The 13,853-nt window shown below is 42.1% G+C and overlaps 2 protein-coding genes across 6 annotated transcripts in view; one reads left to right on the plus strand and one right to left on the minus strand.

Moving 5' to 3' along the window:
* ckap4 (cytoskeleton associated protein 4) lies at window positions 1-5,531 on the minus strand. The gene is made up of 2 exons (XM_079869142.1): window positions 4,891-5,531; window positions 1-1,187 (listed from the first exon to the last, which is right to left on the minus strand). Exons 1-2 carry the CDS (start codon window positions 5,233-5,235, stop codon window positions 99-101), a joined length of 1,434 nt encoding a protein of 477 aa, XP_079725268.1. The 5' UTR covers window positions 5,236-5,531; the 3' UTR covers window positions 1-98.
* Window positions 4,957-13,853, plus strand: part of terfa (telomeric repeat binding factor a) — a 27,459-nt gene continuing 18,562 nt past the window's right edge. For 3 of the 5 annotated variants that reach the window (XM_079869104.1, XM_079869105.1, XM_079869106.1), the window contains exons 1-6: window positions 7,219-7,417; window positions 10,004-10,099; window positions 10,165-10,289; window positions 11,166-11,258; window positions 12,001-12,141; window positions 12,995-13,125. In XM_079869104.1, the coding sequence (XP_079725230.1) occupies window positions 7,297-7,417; window positions 10,004-10,099; window positions 10,165-10,289; window positions 11,166-11,258; window positions 12,001-12,141; window positions 12,995-13,125 (707 nt within the window). In that variant the 5' untranslated portion in view covers window positions 7,219-7,296. Of the gene's footprint in view, window positions 5,035-7,218; window positions 7,418-10,003; window positions 10,100-10,164; window positions 10,290-11,165; window positions 11,259-12,000; window positions 12,142-12,994; window positions 13,126-13,853 lie in introns of those variants that run through there. The other 2 variants (XM_079869107.1, XM_079869108.1) reach the window with 1 other exon arrangement.

Below are 13,853 nucleotides of genomic sequence, written 5' to 3' on the forward strand. Positions count from 1 at the left end.
AAACAGCAGTTCACCCCTTCATCATTCCTAAAAAAAAGCTTGTTTTTCACATTTCTACCACCCGATCATCCCTTAGCTCTCAGTATCTGATCTCAGGCTCACTCCTTCAGCGGCTCTTCATCTCGAACGGTCTCCTGCTCCTGGTTCTGCTCCTCCAGATCGGCTACTCTGGTCTTGAGCTCTGCCAGATCGGCTACTCTGGTCTTGAGCTCCTCCAGATCGGCTACACTAGTCTTGTGCTCCTCCAGATCGGCTACTGTGGTCTTGATCTCCTCTAGATCATCTACTCTGGTCTTGAGCTCTGCCAGATCAGCTACTCTGGTCTTGAGCTCTCCCAGATCGGCTACTCTGGTCTTGAGCTCCCCCAGCCGGCTCCTCATCTCCTCCATCTTGGCTGTGAGCGCCTCCTCCGTGGTCCTGCAGCCAGCTAGCGAGTCCTCGTGTGTTTTCTGCCTGGTCTCGAGGGCGTTGAGCTCAGCGTCCCGGCTCTCCTCCGCAGCCTTCAGCCGCTCCTCCAGCTCGTGTCCCCGCTCCTCGAGCTTCTCCTTCAGCTCGTCCCTCAGACTCTGGGTCTCGGCGCTGGCCTGGCTCTGCCGCTCACTCAGGCTCTGCAGCTGGTCTGACGTGGCCTGGACGCCGGCTCTCGCTGCGCTAACCTCCTCGCGCAGGCTCCCCACGGCGCTCTGCACTAGCGTCCTCACGGCGCCCAGCTCCTCCGACAGCGACGCCACCTCCCCGTTCCTCGTCTGCAGCTCGGAGCTGACAGACGCGATCTGCTCGAGCAGCACCGCCACGTTCCCCGCGCACACCTCGCTAGCGGTGTTGAGGTTAGCCACGGCGCTGCTGACGGACGCTAGCTCCTGCGCGAGGAGCGCCGGCGCCTCTGCCTCCTCCAGACGGCCTCTGAGCTCCAGGATCTCGCGGTTACACTGGGCTGCGCGCTCCTCCGCGCTCCGGCTCACGCGCTGCTCCAGCGAGGACACGTCCTGCTCCCGCTCCTCCTTCAGCTCGCGGATGCCCTCCGCTAGGTCCCGCAGGAGCTGCTTCTGGAGCTTCGGGAGCGCCTCCTCCACGCGCCGGGCGTCGGCCTCGCTCTTCTGCAGCGCGCGGCTGGTGCTCTCCTGCTGAGTCCTGGCACTGGCCACCGCGCTCTCCACACCCTCCAGAGACGCCTGCATGGTCCTGATCTGGAGACAGAAGAAGGGCACACACTTAAAACCAAGCGGAAACCTTTCGGTCTATCTCGAAACCTTAACTTTATTTTCACTGTAAAGCTGCTTTGAAACAATCTATATTGTTAAAAGCGCTATATAAATTAATGTGACTTCACTTGACTTGAAACCAACACTGACGTGACTTGAACTGCAGTTCATCCACTGGCCACTAGAGACCGGCTGCAGAAGAGAGTCAATCCCATAAACCCCCATGTTAAAATGCCCAACTTTACAGCAGGAAGAAACATGTTTACAACCTGGTGCAAAAAGTGGTTTTGGTCTATATCGCTAATTTTGCCCTTTATGACAGCTGTGAGGGGGTGATTTTTTTTTTATAACTCATCCGTTTAAATGATATTAAGCCTTAAAGTTCTGCATAATTAAGGGCGTGGCCACTTGAGTGACAGGTGGATTGCCGCTGCTGTCACTGCTAGCCGATTGTCTGCTGTCTGTTAGCGTCACGTCACCTCAGCTAATCCGCCTCGCTGCCCATTTTCATTTATCCGGGAGTTTATCCAAGCACGGCCAAGATGGCGGCGGCCGGCTCCGCCCACTTTAGGCTTCAAAATCGATCTTCAGAAACATACGGGTGACGTCACGCACACTACGCCCAGTGTTTTTACAGTCTATGGTTAAAACTCACCTTTTAAAACTACCTTTTCCAAAGTAGTCGATTGCCGAGTTCACACGCATAGGTTTAATACCTATGATCACGCGCGTGAACTCGGCAATCGACTACTTTGGACTTCAACCGAAAAACAGGATGTAAACAAAGGTATTTGCGCTGGCTTAAATAACATCATTTTTATACATTTCTTTCACATCTACTGAAGTCAGACTCACTCGTGTTCACTCAGAAGGAATCACTCACATGACCTGTGCACTTGTAATGACACATCAAGGATGTTAAGAGGCTAAAAGCAGGTTTAGTACTTGCCCCATTGAAGTCAACAGGGTGCAAATTTTAAAAAGAGGATAACACGGTGTAGGCAACACCGATTTTTGTCGTTGTTCTCTGTATTGACAGCACTCCAAATGTACAAAAAAATGAGCTCAATGTTAAAATTGACCGGAGTTCTCCTTTAAGCTTTAGTGTAGTGATGTATGTCTCGAGACCGGTCTTGGTCTCGAGACCGGTCTCGAGACCACTTTTACGTGGTCTCGGTCTTGTCACGGCCTTGACGGTCTTTGGTCTTGGTCTCGGACCTCTTGGTCTTGGTCTCGGACCTCTCGGTCTTGTCTGGTCTCGCTGTCTCAGACCGACATAGTGGTCGGGGGATTTAGCAATACAATACTACAATATCCATGACGACACAACGTTCGATAATGCAATTATTATCCGCAACGGAACGGATTGAAGCGCGCGTCCGAGTGCTGACATTGCGGCGTGTGCGCGAGCCACACGAGAAAACATTTTATCCGCGCCACTGATCGCAGCGGCAACGAGCACTTTGATCACTTGGTTTAAAAAACACATATCAGTGACATGATGGGTTTTAACTTCATTCAGGAGTCATTCATTTTGGGTAACTGCACAACTACACAACTGACAGATGACTTTGAGCGCACCTCCAACGGTGTGTGTGTTGTGTGTGTAACCATAGCGACAAAACGACCAACTTTCGGATCCCGCACTTAAGCCTATAATTTCGTTTTTAAAAATGTAATTATGTATTTAAAAGTTGCAGAATGGGTTCATTTGGAGTCTGAGACTCCGAAATCGGCAGAGATAGGCAGGCATTTGCTTGGATGAATTTGTGTCTTTGATATCTCTAGAGATACAGATTACAATGAGCTCACAGTCACACACATGACATGGTCTGTCTCTGTATTGTTCTGCCTGTGTAGTTGAAGTAATACCATCTAATATGTATTGAATGTAAACTGCGGCTGAACCCTATGCTGCTGTTCTTGAATTCACAAGTTATTGCTTAGCTTCAACTAGTCTGTTTTTTTCCCCTCCGGTCTCGACTTGGTCTCGGTCTTGGTCTTGGTCTCGACTTGGTCTGTCTTGGTCTTGGTCTTGGTCTTGTCTTGGTCTCGATACCCTCTGGTCTTGGTAGTGTCTTGGTCTCGGTTTAGGCGGTCTTGACTACAAGTCTACTTTAGTGTACCAGAGCTGTACGTATAGTTAAATACAATACATTATTATTTTAATCATTTGTATCTGTTTGTTTCCCAGGGAGTATCTCTACAAAGAGGTATTTTGTGGTTTAGGTGTGCATATGTATAGGCATATATTATATTGGTTAAAGTATTAACCAAAGGTAGGTTGGGTTGGTAGATTTAGAGAAAAGCCTCTCTCTAGAGACCTGAGATGCAAATGATAATGATAATTTGCATCTCATATGCTATATTCTCTATGAGGCATCCATGTTTTGGCTGATTTGTTTTGTTTTTTTGGACTGTACCTATTCAAATAAACCAATAAGTAAATAAAAACGATGAACTTGTCCTCAGTCATGTCGTTCCAAACCTTTACGACTTGGGATATAGAGAGCGGCAGTCGTTTGCTGGTGCATGTTTGGAGCGTGAGTTTTCCACACTCTTCAGGCTGATCTGACTTCAGTCTCTAGAGCACTCTCCCCCGGGCCAGAGGAACCTGACGAACCTGATCGAGTGCCTCACACACACACACTCCAGAACAGATCTATTACAGGTGAGGATGAGGAGACAAATGCCTCGTCTTCTTTAAATCAAACGCTCTCTAAACACTGATCCACTTCCTGTTGTGTTGGACACTTAAAGTCATTTAAGCTGCACTGTCAGCCAATCACAGTCGACCACATCATCCTCATATACACAGCCTTTCTCTTGTGTGATCAATAAGAAGACACAGTTCTGTGTGTGTGTATTATCCCCAGTTCACACTAACAGTCGCTTGTGTGTGTGTGTGTGTGTGTGTGTGTGTGTGTGTGTGTGTGTGTGTGTGTGTGTGTGTGTGTGTGTGTGTTTGATCTCATGAAATGCACACAGGAAGTTGCGTGAGACGATGAGCTCAAGCTCTTCTACTCGACCACATCTGAATCTGACTGATCAAGCTTATTAAGTTCAGTCAGTGTTCCTCCAGCCAACAGGGAACGTTCTCTCAACGTTACGAAAAAACGCTCTTCCAGTTAGGCCAATAGAACGTTTGATCAAAGTTAATAATGAAAACATTACCATTCATGGAGCTTTTGTCTGAAACGTTTAGTTGGACGTTCATTTGACATGTTTTAAATGTCACTACTTGTTTCAGAACGTTCTAAGAACATTCAAAAAGTAACATTCCATAACGTTTGCAGAATTTTACAATGGAATGTTTTCATTAAAGTTTAGTTTTGTAACGCTAATAGACCGTCTGTTCAACATTACCTGTTCCTTAATAATGTTCTAATGTACACATTAGTCACCATTCATTGGAGCCACTAACTTACTTCTTCTAGAACGTTCAGAGAACATTCAAAAGTAACATTCCAAAACTTTTTGCAGATTGATACAATGGAATATTCCTTTAACGTTCGCGTAACCAAGAAAATACTTTAAAAAAATAACGTTTTTATAAGTAGTTATAGTATCCAATCGCTCTTAGAGCATATTTTGTTGGCTGAGTGTGTGTGTGTGTGTGTGTGTGTGTGTGTGTGTGTGTGTGTTGTTTCCCCAACAGGAACGCGACTGGATGAAGTAGTCCACTAACCTGTGTGAACGCGTTCTCCACCTCGCGCGCCGCCGCGGCGCACTTCATCGCGGACTCCTCGTTCCTGACGCTCGCGTGTCTGATCTCCGACAGCTCGCGCTGGAAGTGCACGGCCGCGAACACGACTCCGGCCGCGAGCGCCAGGTAAAACAGCGCGCACACGCACTTCATCAGCATCGACGCGTCGGACCCGGAGCCGCGGCTCGCGAGCGGCGCGTTCTCCGCCTTCACCGCGACTTTACTCGCGCTTTTCCTCGGCGCGTCATCGGGCTGCTGGCTCGCGACGCCTCTGTCGCTGCTGGAGTTCGAGTTTGAGTTGTTCTTGCTTCTGTTCCTCGCGGTCATCGTTCCGTGTGCGTTCCACCAGCGTTCTGTGACGTCACCGAGCGTCGCGTTGCGTCCGCGCGGGATCTGCTCTCATTCCTTCACTCCCTGGATTAGTTTGCTCAACTCTCCCAGCCGATACACTCACACTCGTTTGCGCTTCACAGTTAACCCCAGTGCTGTAGATGTGTGATGATGAAGATGATGATGAAGGCTGTCGTGTAGTCGTTTGCTCCACCCTTCTTCAGACGTGGCACTGATTTTCCTCAACATCTGCATCCTCCCATCATGTCCATTACGTGTCTGACTTTACAGGCCATGCAACTCATGTTTCAGGACTCTTTGATGCATAGAAACTTCAAAAGAACATCAGTTTTCATAAAAACTGTTTATTTCATATAGAAAACTTTATTTAATGAAAAACGTTGATCTTTGGTCATTTTTGATAATAATCATATTGTAGCTAATATTACTTCATACAGAACTAGGATTAGAAAACAATCAAAAAATACAAGGACGAATCACTACATGTGTTTTTAACTCATCAACATTATTTAAGCAATTTCAACTTAATGTTTTTAAGTCATACGAGATTCAACTTAATTTGTCTTAAGCCGGTTTAATAATTTAAGTTGAAATGACTTGTACTGACAGTTTTAATACAAATTTAAGTTATAGTTGAAATAGGTGGGCTTTTTTTTTTACTCTTTAGCATATAAAGTAGTATTATTTCTTATTATACATTCAGGACCAGGAAACAAAACATCCTGAGTTATACAAACACTGAAATATGATTTAATTTCTCAAATATGTGTTCAAAATAAAATGCAATCTTCAGCTAAAATAAGTTACTGCATCAACTAACCACTGGGGGAAAAATGATTCTCTAATATATTAATTTGTACGATTCTTACAACTAACGTCCTGCATTATATTATTTATTATTTAGATATTACGTTCTAGTGATGTTATGGTGTCTTCATAATATTTAATAAATCTTAGGGATTGTTTTATTATTTATATAACGAGGATTCAATGTCAAAATAAGGATAGGGCAGAATACCATTTGCAAACTGTGTTTATGAATGAAGAATTTGCCATATAAAATAAAGAAATTAACAATGTACTCTAGGGGTTTATTTCTATCGTCATGCTAATAAAAAATAATGTATTTTAAACTGAAAGAATATGTCACATTGGCAGAGTCAAATATGTAAGAGCGTTGTATTATTTGTTTATTTATTTTTTCCTTTATTGCAGAAAAGATAACATACAGATAATATCACAAAATATAAACAATCAAAAAAAAAAAAGCATAGCTCACATTCAATTTTAACAAATAAGGATATTACAAAATACCAGGGGTATTGAAGAGTGTATCATAGCATTTTAAATATTTTACAAACTTTTTGTTTTTTAACAGTCTTATTGAAGAAATATAAAAATCAAAGTCAGAGCAAAACAAATTTAACATAGGAGATGAATTAAGAAATTTTTGTTTATGTATGTGAAATTTGGCTAATAAAATAAAAAGGTTAACAATAAATTCCAGATCCTTATTGCTTTTATTTTCATAATACAAGGTAACATCCTTTAAAGTAAAGCAATAATTAATATTCATCAGATTAAATATAAAATCTGCCAAATCAGTCTAAAACTGGTTCACGACATTACAGTCAAAAAATACGTGAGTCAGTATCTCTTTCTCATTATTACAAAAACAGCACATATCATCAATATCAGAGAATCTTGATATCAAAGATTTAGAAGGATAAATGGTATAGAATTTTGAAGTGTATTTCTTGTATTTTATTATTAATACAGTATTTGAAAGGAATTAACCAAGCTCTTCTCCAGTCAATGTTTTCAATCTTAGAGTTCCAGAAAAATTTCCCTCGCGGTGTATTATTTATTATTTAAATATTACTTTCTAGTGACGGTTATGGCGTCGCCGTCGCTCCTGTCCAATCAGAGGCTCCGCCGTGACGCTGTGCCACGCCCCCTTCCTTCTGCTCGCGCTCGCGGGAATCAGTGAGTGAGTGATGCGCGGGCCACTGCTAATATCAAGCACAGTCGGCCAGGATGAGTGAAGACGAGCGCATTATCAACAGGTGGTTTTTCGACGTGTGCGTGTTCAAGGCGCTCGAGAGTTTCAGGAATGGAGACTACACGGTTTTCGCCAAAATCACCAACGTCGTTGAGAGTAAGTGGCGCGAGCGCCGAGTTTGTTTACATCGGCGCGCGCATGTTAGCTTTAGCGCGGAGCTAAAAACACAAACTCCGTCCGAAGTCTGTGAAAGTGCTTTTTTTCTTACAATGACAAATTAATTGAATGTAATAAATGTAGTGCTTTGGAATACAGACTTATGGTTGGTCTCTCGTAAAAAAAAGCACCCATGAAAGTTTAACGTTAAAAGAGTTATAGAAGTTTGAGTTTATTCTAAAGCGAATGTGCTGTAAGTTACTAAAGTTTTTTATTATGTACAAAAACAAAATAATTTGGACACTATTACCATCACAAATATGGATCCTCGAGTCTTTCCACACTAGTATGTGCGTCAAGATGTGAAACGAAAAGTTAGTGCTGTGCATTTTTGCAATATGAGACTATATGTTTCCTCAGGATGGATATTAAGTGTGTGTGTAGACCTGATTTACGCTGATATCTGTGATGCTGCTCATTTTTATTGTGTACAAGAATTAAATGATTTGGATCATATATTACTATCACAGATTTGGATCCTCTAGACCAGGGGTTTTCAAATTGGGTGAATGTGAGCCTCCCCTTAGAGTAGGTTAGGACAGCCGAGCCCCCCCTTCCCCAAAATCCCGTCCGCCTGCCCTAACCCACACACACCTCTGCAGTGAATGCCATCTTTTGTGTGTTCCAGGCAATGATGAGTTTCAATAACAACTGATAAAATGTAAATATTATTTTATTTCCACAACTTTCTTAAAAGTGCATTCATAAACGATTCTTTGCAACAGCAAATAATTTCCAACTTCATGCAGGCCTAACTGAGGCTACTTTTAAAATCAATGAACATCAGTAGGCCTAACCACAAGTCAACAGAACATGCTTAACATGTGTAATCAGCGCCAGAGCTACCGCCGACGACACTTGACGGATGAAGTCGGCACAGTGTGTCTGGGCTTTAAGCGCACATTTGAAGGAGATGCACATCTCGAACAAAATCAGCAGTGGTGGAAAGAGTACTGAAAAAACACTCAAGTAAAAGTACCATTACATTCCAAAACATGTAGTGTGAGTAGAGTAAAAAGTACTTGTCCAAAAAACAACTTGAGTAAGAGTAAAATAGTAGCTTATTTAAAAGTACTCATGAGTAGTGAGTAGTGAGTACTGAGCTGCGGATTCTACCCCCTTATAATAAACACTGTGCACTACAATTTATAAATAAAAAAAATAGCACTTACTGTAATTCACATTATATTTTGTTGTTCTTTGTCAGAAAGATTGAAGAATATCTATCATCGATCTTTTTAAAATGCATCAAATCAGTACACTCATCACCATTTACATCATATTACAGTATTTAAAAAAAAAAAAAAAAAATTTAAAATTAGGCGAAAGGCCACTGAGCCTGAGCATGCTATTGTTGCACATAAAATATCAATATTCATAACTGTGCAAAGAATTCAAAAACCTTTAGAAACTCATATGATAGTTCAGCATCACACACCATGAGATGGGTTAAATAGAGAGATTAAAAAATACCCAATTTCTCTCCAAAACGGTACCAGTTTTAGTGTTTTGATAAATGAGAATCACTAATATTCACCTAATGCACTGAAAAAGCCTAAGATAGTGAGCTAACACGAATTACACTGTAATTCCATGCTATTAAATATGTTACAATTTAAACGTAAATGCACATTGTTCTATAAGGGTGGCATCATCCCTTACATTTTACACGGCTATTTACTCACATTGTAATGCTGAAGTGCACTGACGGATTGTATGAAATGGATCAATAAAAAAAACGAGCTGTATATAGTTTGAGTCACGCACTGACAGAAATGCAGTTCAAGTTAACGCCATGGTTCATAAAGTGCACTGATACTGAAGATGGCTGCATGACGAGCGCGAGACGCGGCAGTGCACAGATCGTGACGCGCGTCTCTCTACAATGAGATTGTGAAGTAAATGGGAACGGGAATTCACCGCATTATGAACTCGTCACGCAATACTACGTGGGAACGGATTGCGAAAGCGTGGGCACGGTTTATGAATTTGTGGGTACAGATTGCAAAAACTGAAGGCACGGTTAACAAGTATGAGAGCGTGGATTAGAAACTCGTGGGTACGGTTTATTAATCCGAGGGAACAGTTTGAGAATTTGTGAGTACTGTTTATAAACTGAGCGGACGGATTGCAAAACCGTCGCCACGGATCGTTTTTTTACTCACACAGGTGACTTCCCGGGCTCCGTATCCTCCCTTAATGCTGACTTCTGTTGACTTGGGACAAGGAAACGACGCATTTTAAAGCCAATACTCGCGTCGCACACACAATTACCGATATCAATAGAGCTGCATACAGTTATTTTTTCTTTGCGTGTCGCGCCTCCCCTGTGGCTCTTTGGCGCCCCCCAGGGGAGTCGCGCCTCACCTATTGAAAACCGCTGCTCTAGACTTTCCAACACTGTGTGTTGTGTCAAGATTAGATAACACGTTTGCATGATAAATCAGTATTTCCGCAGGGATGAATGTTGAGTGTGTGTGGACCTTAAATCATGTGTAATACACACGTGTCACGTGGTGTTGTCAGGTATGGTGGCGCTGCCCATGGACGGGCGCGGAGACACGGTCCTCAAGCTGCGCTGCATGCAGTTCCTGTCCAGGGTCAACAACGGGGACAAGCTGGGTGAGTGAGTGTGTGTGTGTGTCTCTGATGTGTGTTTCTGGCGCTGACGTGTGTGTGTGCCACAGATCTGACGTTCGAGGAGCCGAAGACGCCGCTGGAGTCGGCTCTGGCCGTCCTGGAGTCGCTGTGCCGAGAGCTGGACGTCCCGCAGCGAGAGCAGCAGCGCGTGCACAACGCCATCGCCGAGATGGTGAGACCAACACACACACACACACACACACACACCTGCAGTGCAATACACCAATCTCAGATATCCTACAATAGTGGCCGATGTACCGCTAGAAATGTGAGAACTGGCTTAGATTTTGAAATGTAAATTTAGTTTTAATTTCTTTTAAATTCGAACTTAAAATGTTCATTTCAACCCTTTGTCATCATTTACTCGCCCTCGCGTCGTTCCAGACCCGTGAGACTTTCCTTCATTTTCTGAACACGCATCTGAGAGATTTCTGTCCCTCCATTGTAAGCCGCTCAAGCTCAGGCCCAGGAACGCAGTCAACAATTACTGAACCACTTTATTCACAGAATATTAACATCCGTCACGCGTTCACACATCTACGTCTGCTCTCGCGTCGTCAACACGACATACCTGTGTCGTGATGCTCTCATGAACGTGTGTTGGAGATTAATATTCTGTAAATAAGGCGGTAAATTATGAGGACAGATGTCTTCATTTGTGTTCAGAAGATGAGCGAAGGTCTCACAGGTTTGAAGCGACATGAGGGCGAGTAATTACTGACAGAATGATCATTTATGGATGAACTATCCCTTTAAAACAGTGTCTCTCATTTCTGTCTTTTTCCTGTTGTTTATTTGCCCTATAGCTTGTGATTAGACTTTTTGTTCTTATTTTATCACCGTTTGAGAATGTTTTACTGTGCATTATTTAGGCAAGTGTTAGTTTTGTAACGGCCTTATTGACAGCAAAAATAACATCATATCTTGAAATAACATTATTTTGCTCTTTGAGCTCTTAGATGGGGGATCATGCATGATTACAGCAAGCCTCAGTCGTCTGTTTCTCTGCAGCGATCAGTGACGTGTGTGTGTGTGTGTGTGTGTGCAGCTCATAGTGGTGTGCATCAGGAGCGGAGAGTTCGAGAAGGCCGAGGAGATCCTGCACAGGCACTTCAGCGCAGCCGCAGACTCAGCAGGGAAGGTGAGGGCCACTCCTAACACTACAGTAGTTCATTCAATCACACAATATCCTATAGGCTGTGCAATTATATATATATATATTAATAATATAGGTCAATATGTCGTGCGATTATTGTCACAAATCAATAAAAGGAAGCATTTGGGTAGCAATATTCAATTTGAAATGCAATATGTAAAATGAAAATGTATTTCTGTATTTAAATGTACATTTTTACGTTTGGTTGCACAAAATTCAATTATATAATTTACATTTGCCATTTCATACACTACTTTTAATATGTAAATTGAATTCAGATTTTAATGTTTTATAAGTTGTATAATTAAAATGAAAATGCATTACAGAAATAATTAGATGTTCAACATGTTCAAGCAAAAACTGTAGCATAATGATGATTTAGATGTTATTTCTCTTAGTTGCACTGACGCTCACAGTTAAGACACTTACGATTGCGTTTCCATGAAATGTCCTGCAATGAATGTAGCAAAATTGTGATCCTGTCTGACTCATGCCGTTCACTTTTCACATAATCAACATGGATGAAATAAAAAAGTAACTCTATAAAACATGAATATGAAATTAAATGTGTTTTCTTGAACGGCTCAGCACACGTATAGTGGCCTACAGTACAGAGAAATGTGGCGTCCGTTTATAGGATGAGCATGTGGGGGAGAGCTGCGATTTTCAAATGATAATCTGATAATTCCCAGCGATCATTGAATATTGTGTGTGTGTGTGTGTGCAGAAGAAGCTGCTGGCGAGCCTGATCCAGCGGAGGCGCTCGTCTCACTCAGTTCTGCAGCTGATCTCGTACAGCGACTTCAAGCAGGACATGCTGGAGTTCATCGAGCGGCTGTACCGCGTCCCCGAGCCCTTCCTCACGCAGGTCTGCCGCCTCATCTTCATCACACCTTCACCTTCTCAATCTGCACAAGCTCTTTCAGCTGGAAACCACGGCACCACACTCACACAGTGTGATGTATATGTCTGAGATAAACATACATAGCGATGTGCAATTTGACACTATCAAGTGTGTCCCTCACTTCACAAAAACTCACGCATACACTACGTGATGCTGTCTAGTTCTAGGCTTAGTTTATTAAAATGCGTTTATAATGCCCTCAATATTTAAGATAATGGGAAAATACGTCTGTATGTCTTTTATATTTATATAATTTAATATAGTTAAGCAATATCACACAAAGATAGCCGTTTTTTCTCCAAATATCAGCACAGTTTATACCACAGTTCAATAAACAAGAAGTTAATAAGTGACTTATATTGTAGACACAGTATTGCCTGTTCTTGCTCCTTTTCATTAATGAAAATAGTTCAGACTGATGCTGATTTCATTTGATTGTTAACAGGCCAATTGTGTCTTATTATTCTTGTAGAATTTGATTTCATGTAAGAATTTGACCAAAAAAAAGATGCATGCATTTAATTAGGTTAAAAATGGCTTTATTAAGGAAAAAATGCCCTTTAAAAACTGAATCTGATTGGAAAAGATGATTTCTGTCACTTCTGCAAACTGACCACCATACAGAATATGAGGAATATCAAACGTGTGAGGAGTCGGCTGTCCACGGCAGACCTGATCCTGCAAAGCTCCCAACACACAATAAAAGCATAATATCGTATCATTATCGAAAATATCGAGATATAGTTTTTGGTCAATATCACACACCCTAGCTTGAAGTGTACCGGACCTCTAGACGTTGTGTGTGTTTGTTCTGCAGATGCTGAAGCGCTCCGGACATCTCCGCCCGAGCGCTGAGCCGACGACATCATCGTCGTCGTCGTCATCACGGGGGGGGCGGAGCTCCACGCAGAAGCCCAGGGCAGCATCAGCAGCAGCAGAGGATCATGGGTACTGACACACGCTGCACCTCAACATTAGGACCGTTAACTGAAATAAAATGAGTTCAAGCTCAATTACTAAAAAAATCAAATTACTTTTTAGTTTGAATTACTGAAAAGTTTCCGTTGAAGCCATGAAAAAAATTTATAAAAAAAAAAAACACTAAAATTAGATGTTTATTAAAATGTATTGCACAGCTTTTTAATGGGGTTTACATATGACAGAACAAGATGGGTTATTAATAATCTTTGAGTGCGCATTATACTTCATTATGTTGGTGTGACATAAACAGTTATGGAAATGTAGAAATTAAATAAAGTGGAGTGCTAAATATGGTAAAAACAAACTACTATTTGTATTTGAGCGGCTCTAAATGTGTGCAGTGCTGTTATATTACAGAAGACATGCGATGGATAGCTATAGAATGAACAGTGAAAGTAACAGGCTCAATTAAACATGAAAATGATGTAAGGAAACATCTATTTGCTAAACAAATTAAGCCAACTAATATGATTCATATTCATCTGGAAACTAACGTTACTAAAACTGGAATACAAATAAATAAATTCTGAGTAGAAATATTTAAAAAGACCACGAAAGCATATAACAAAAATAAAGTATTAGTTCACTTCAGAATTGACTCGGCTCCACGTCATACAAGATATCCATGTCTGTCTTTCTTCAGTGGAAAAGAAATAAAGGTTTATTTCAAGTCGACCTGAAATCAAAATTGACCC

The sequence above is a fragment of the Squalius cephalus genome (assembly GCF_949319135.1).
Source record: "Squalius cephalus genome assembly, chromosome: 4".
NCBI lineage: Eukaryota > Metazoa > Chordata > Actinopteri > Cypriniformes > Leuciscidae > Squalius > Squalius cephalus.

Coding starts and splice junctions, on each gene's coding strand:
- ckap4 (XM_079869142.1), bottom strand. CDS start 5,235: ATGACCGCGAGGAACAGAAGCAAGAACAACTCAAACTCGAACTCCAGC. Junction 1,188..4,890: donor TGGAGAACGCGTTCACACAG/GTTAGTGGACTA, acceptor TTCTGTCTCCAG/ATCAGGACCATGCAGGCGTC.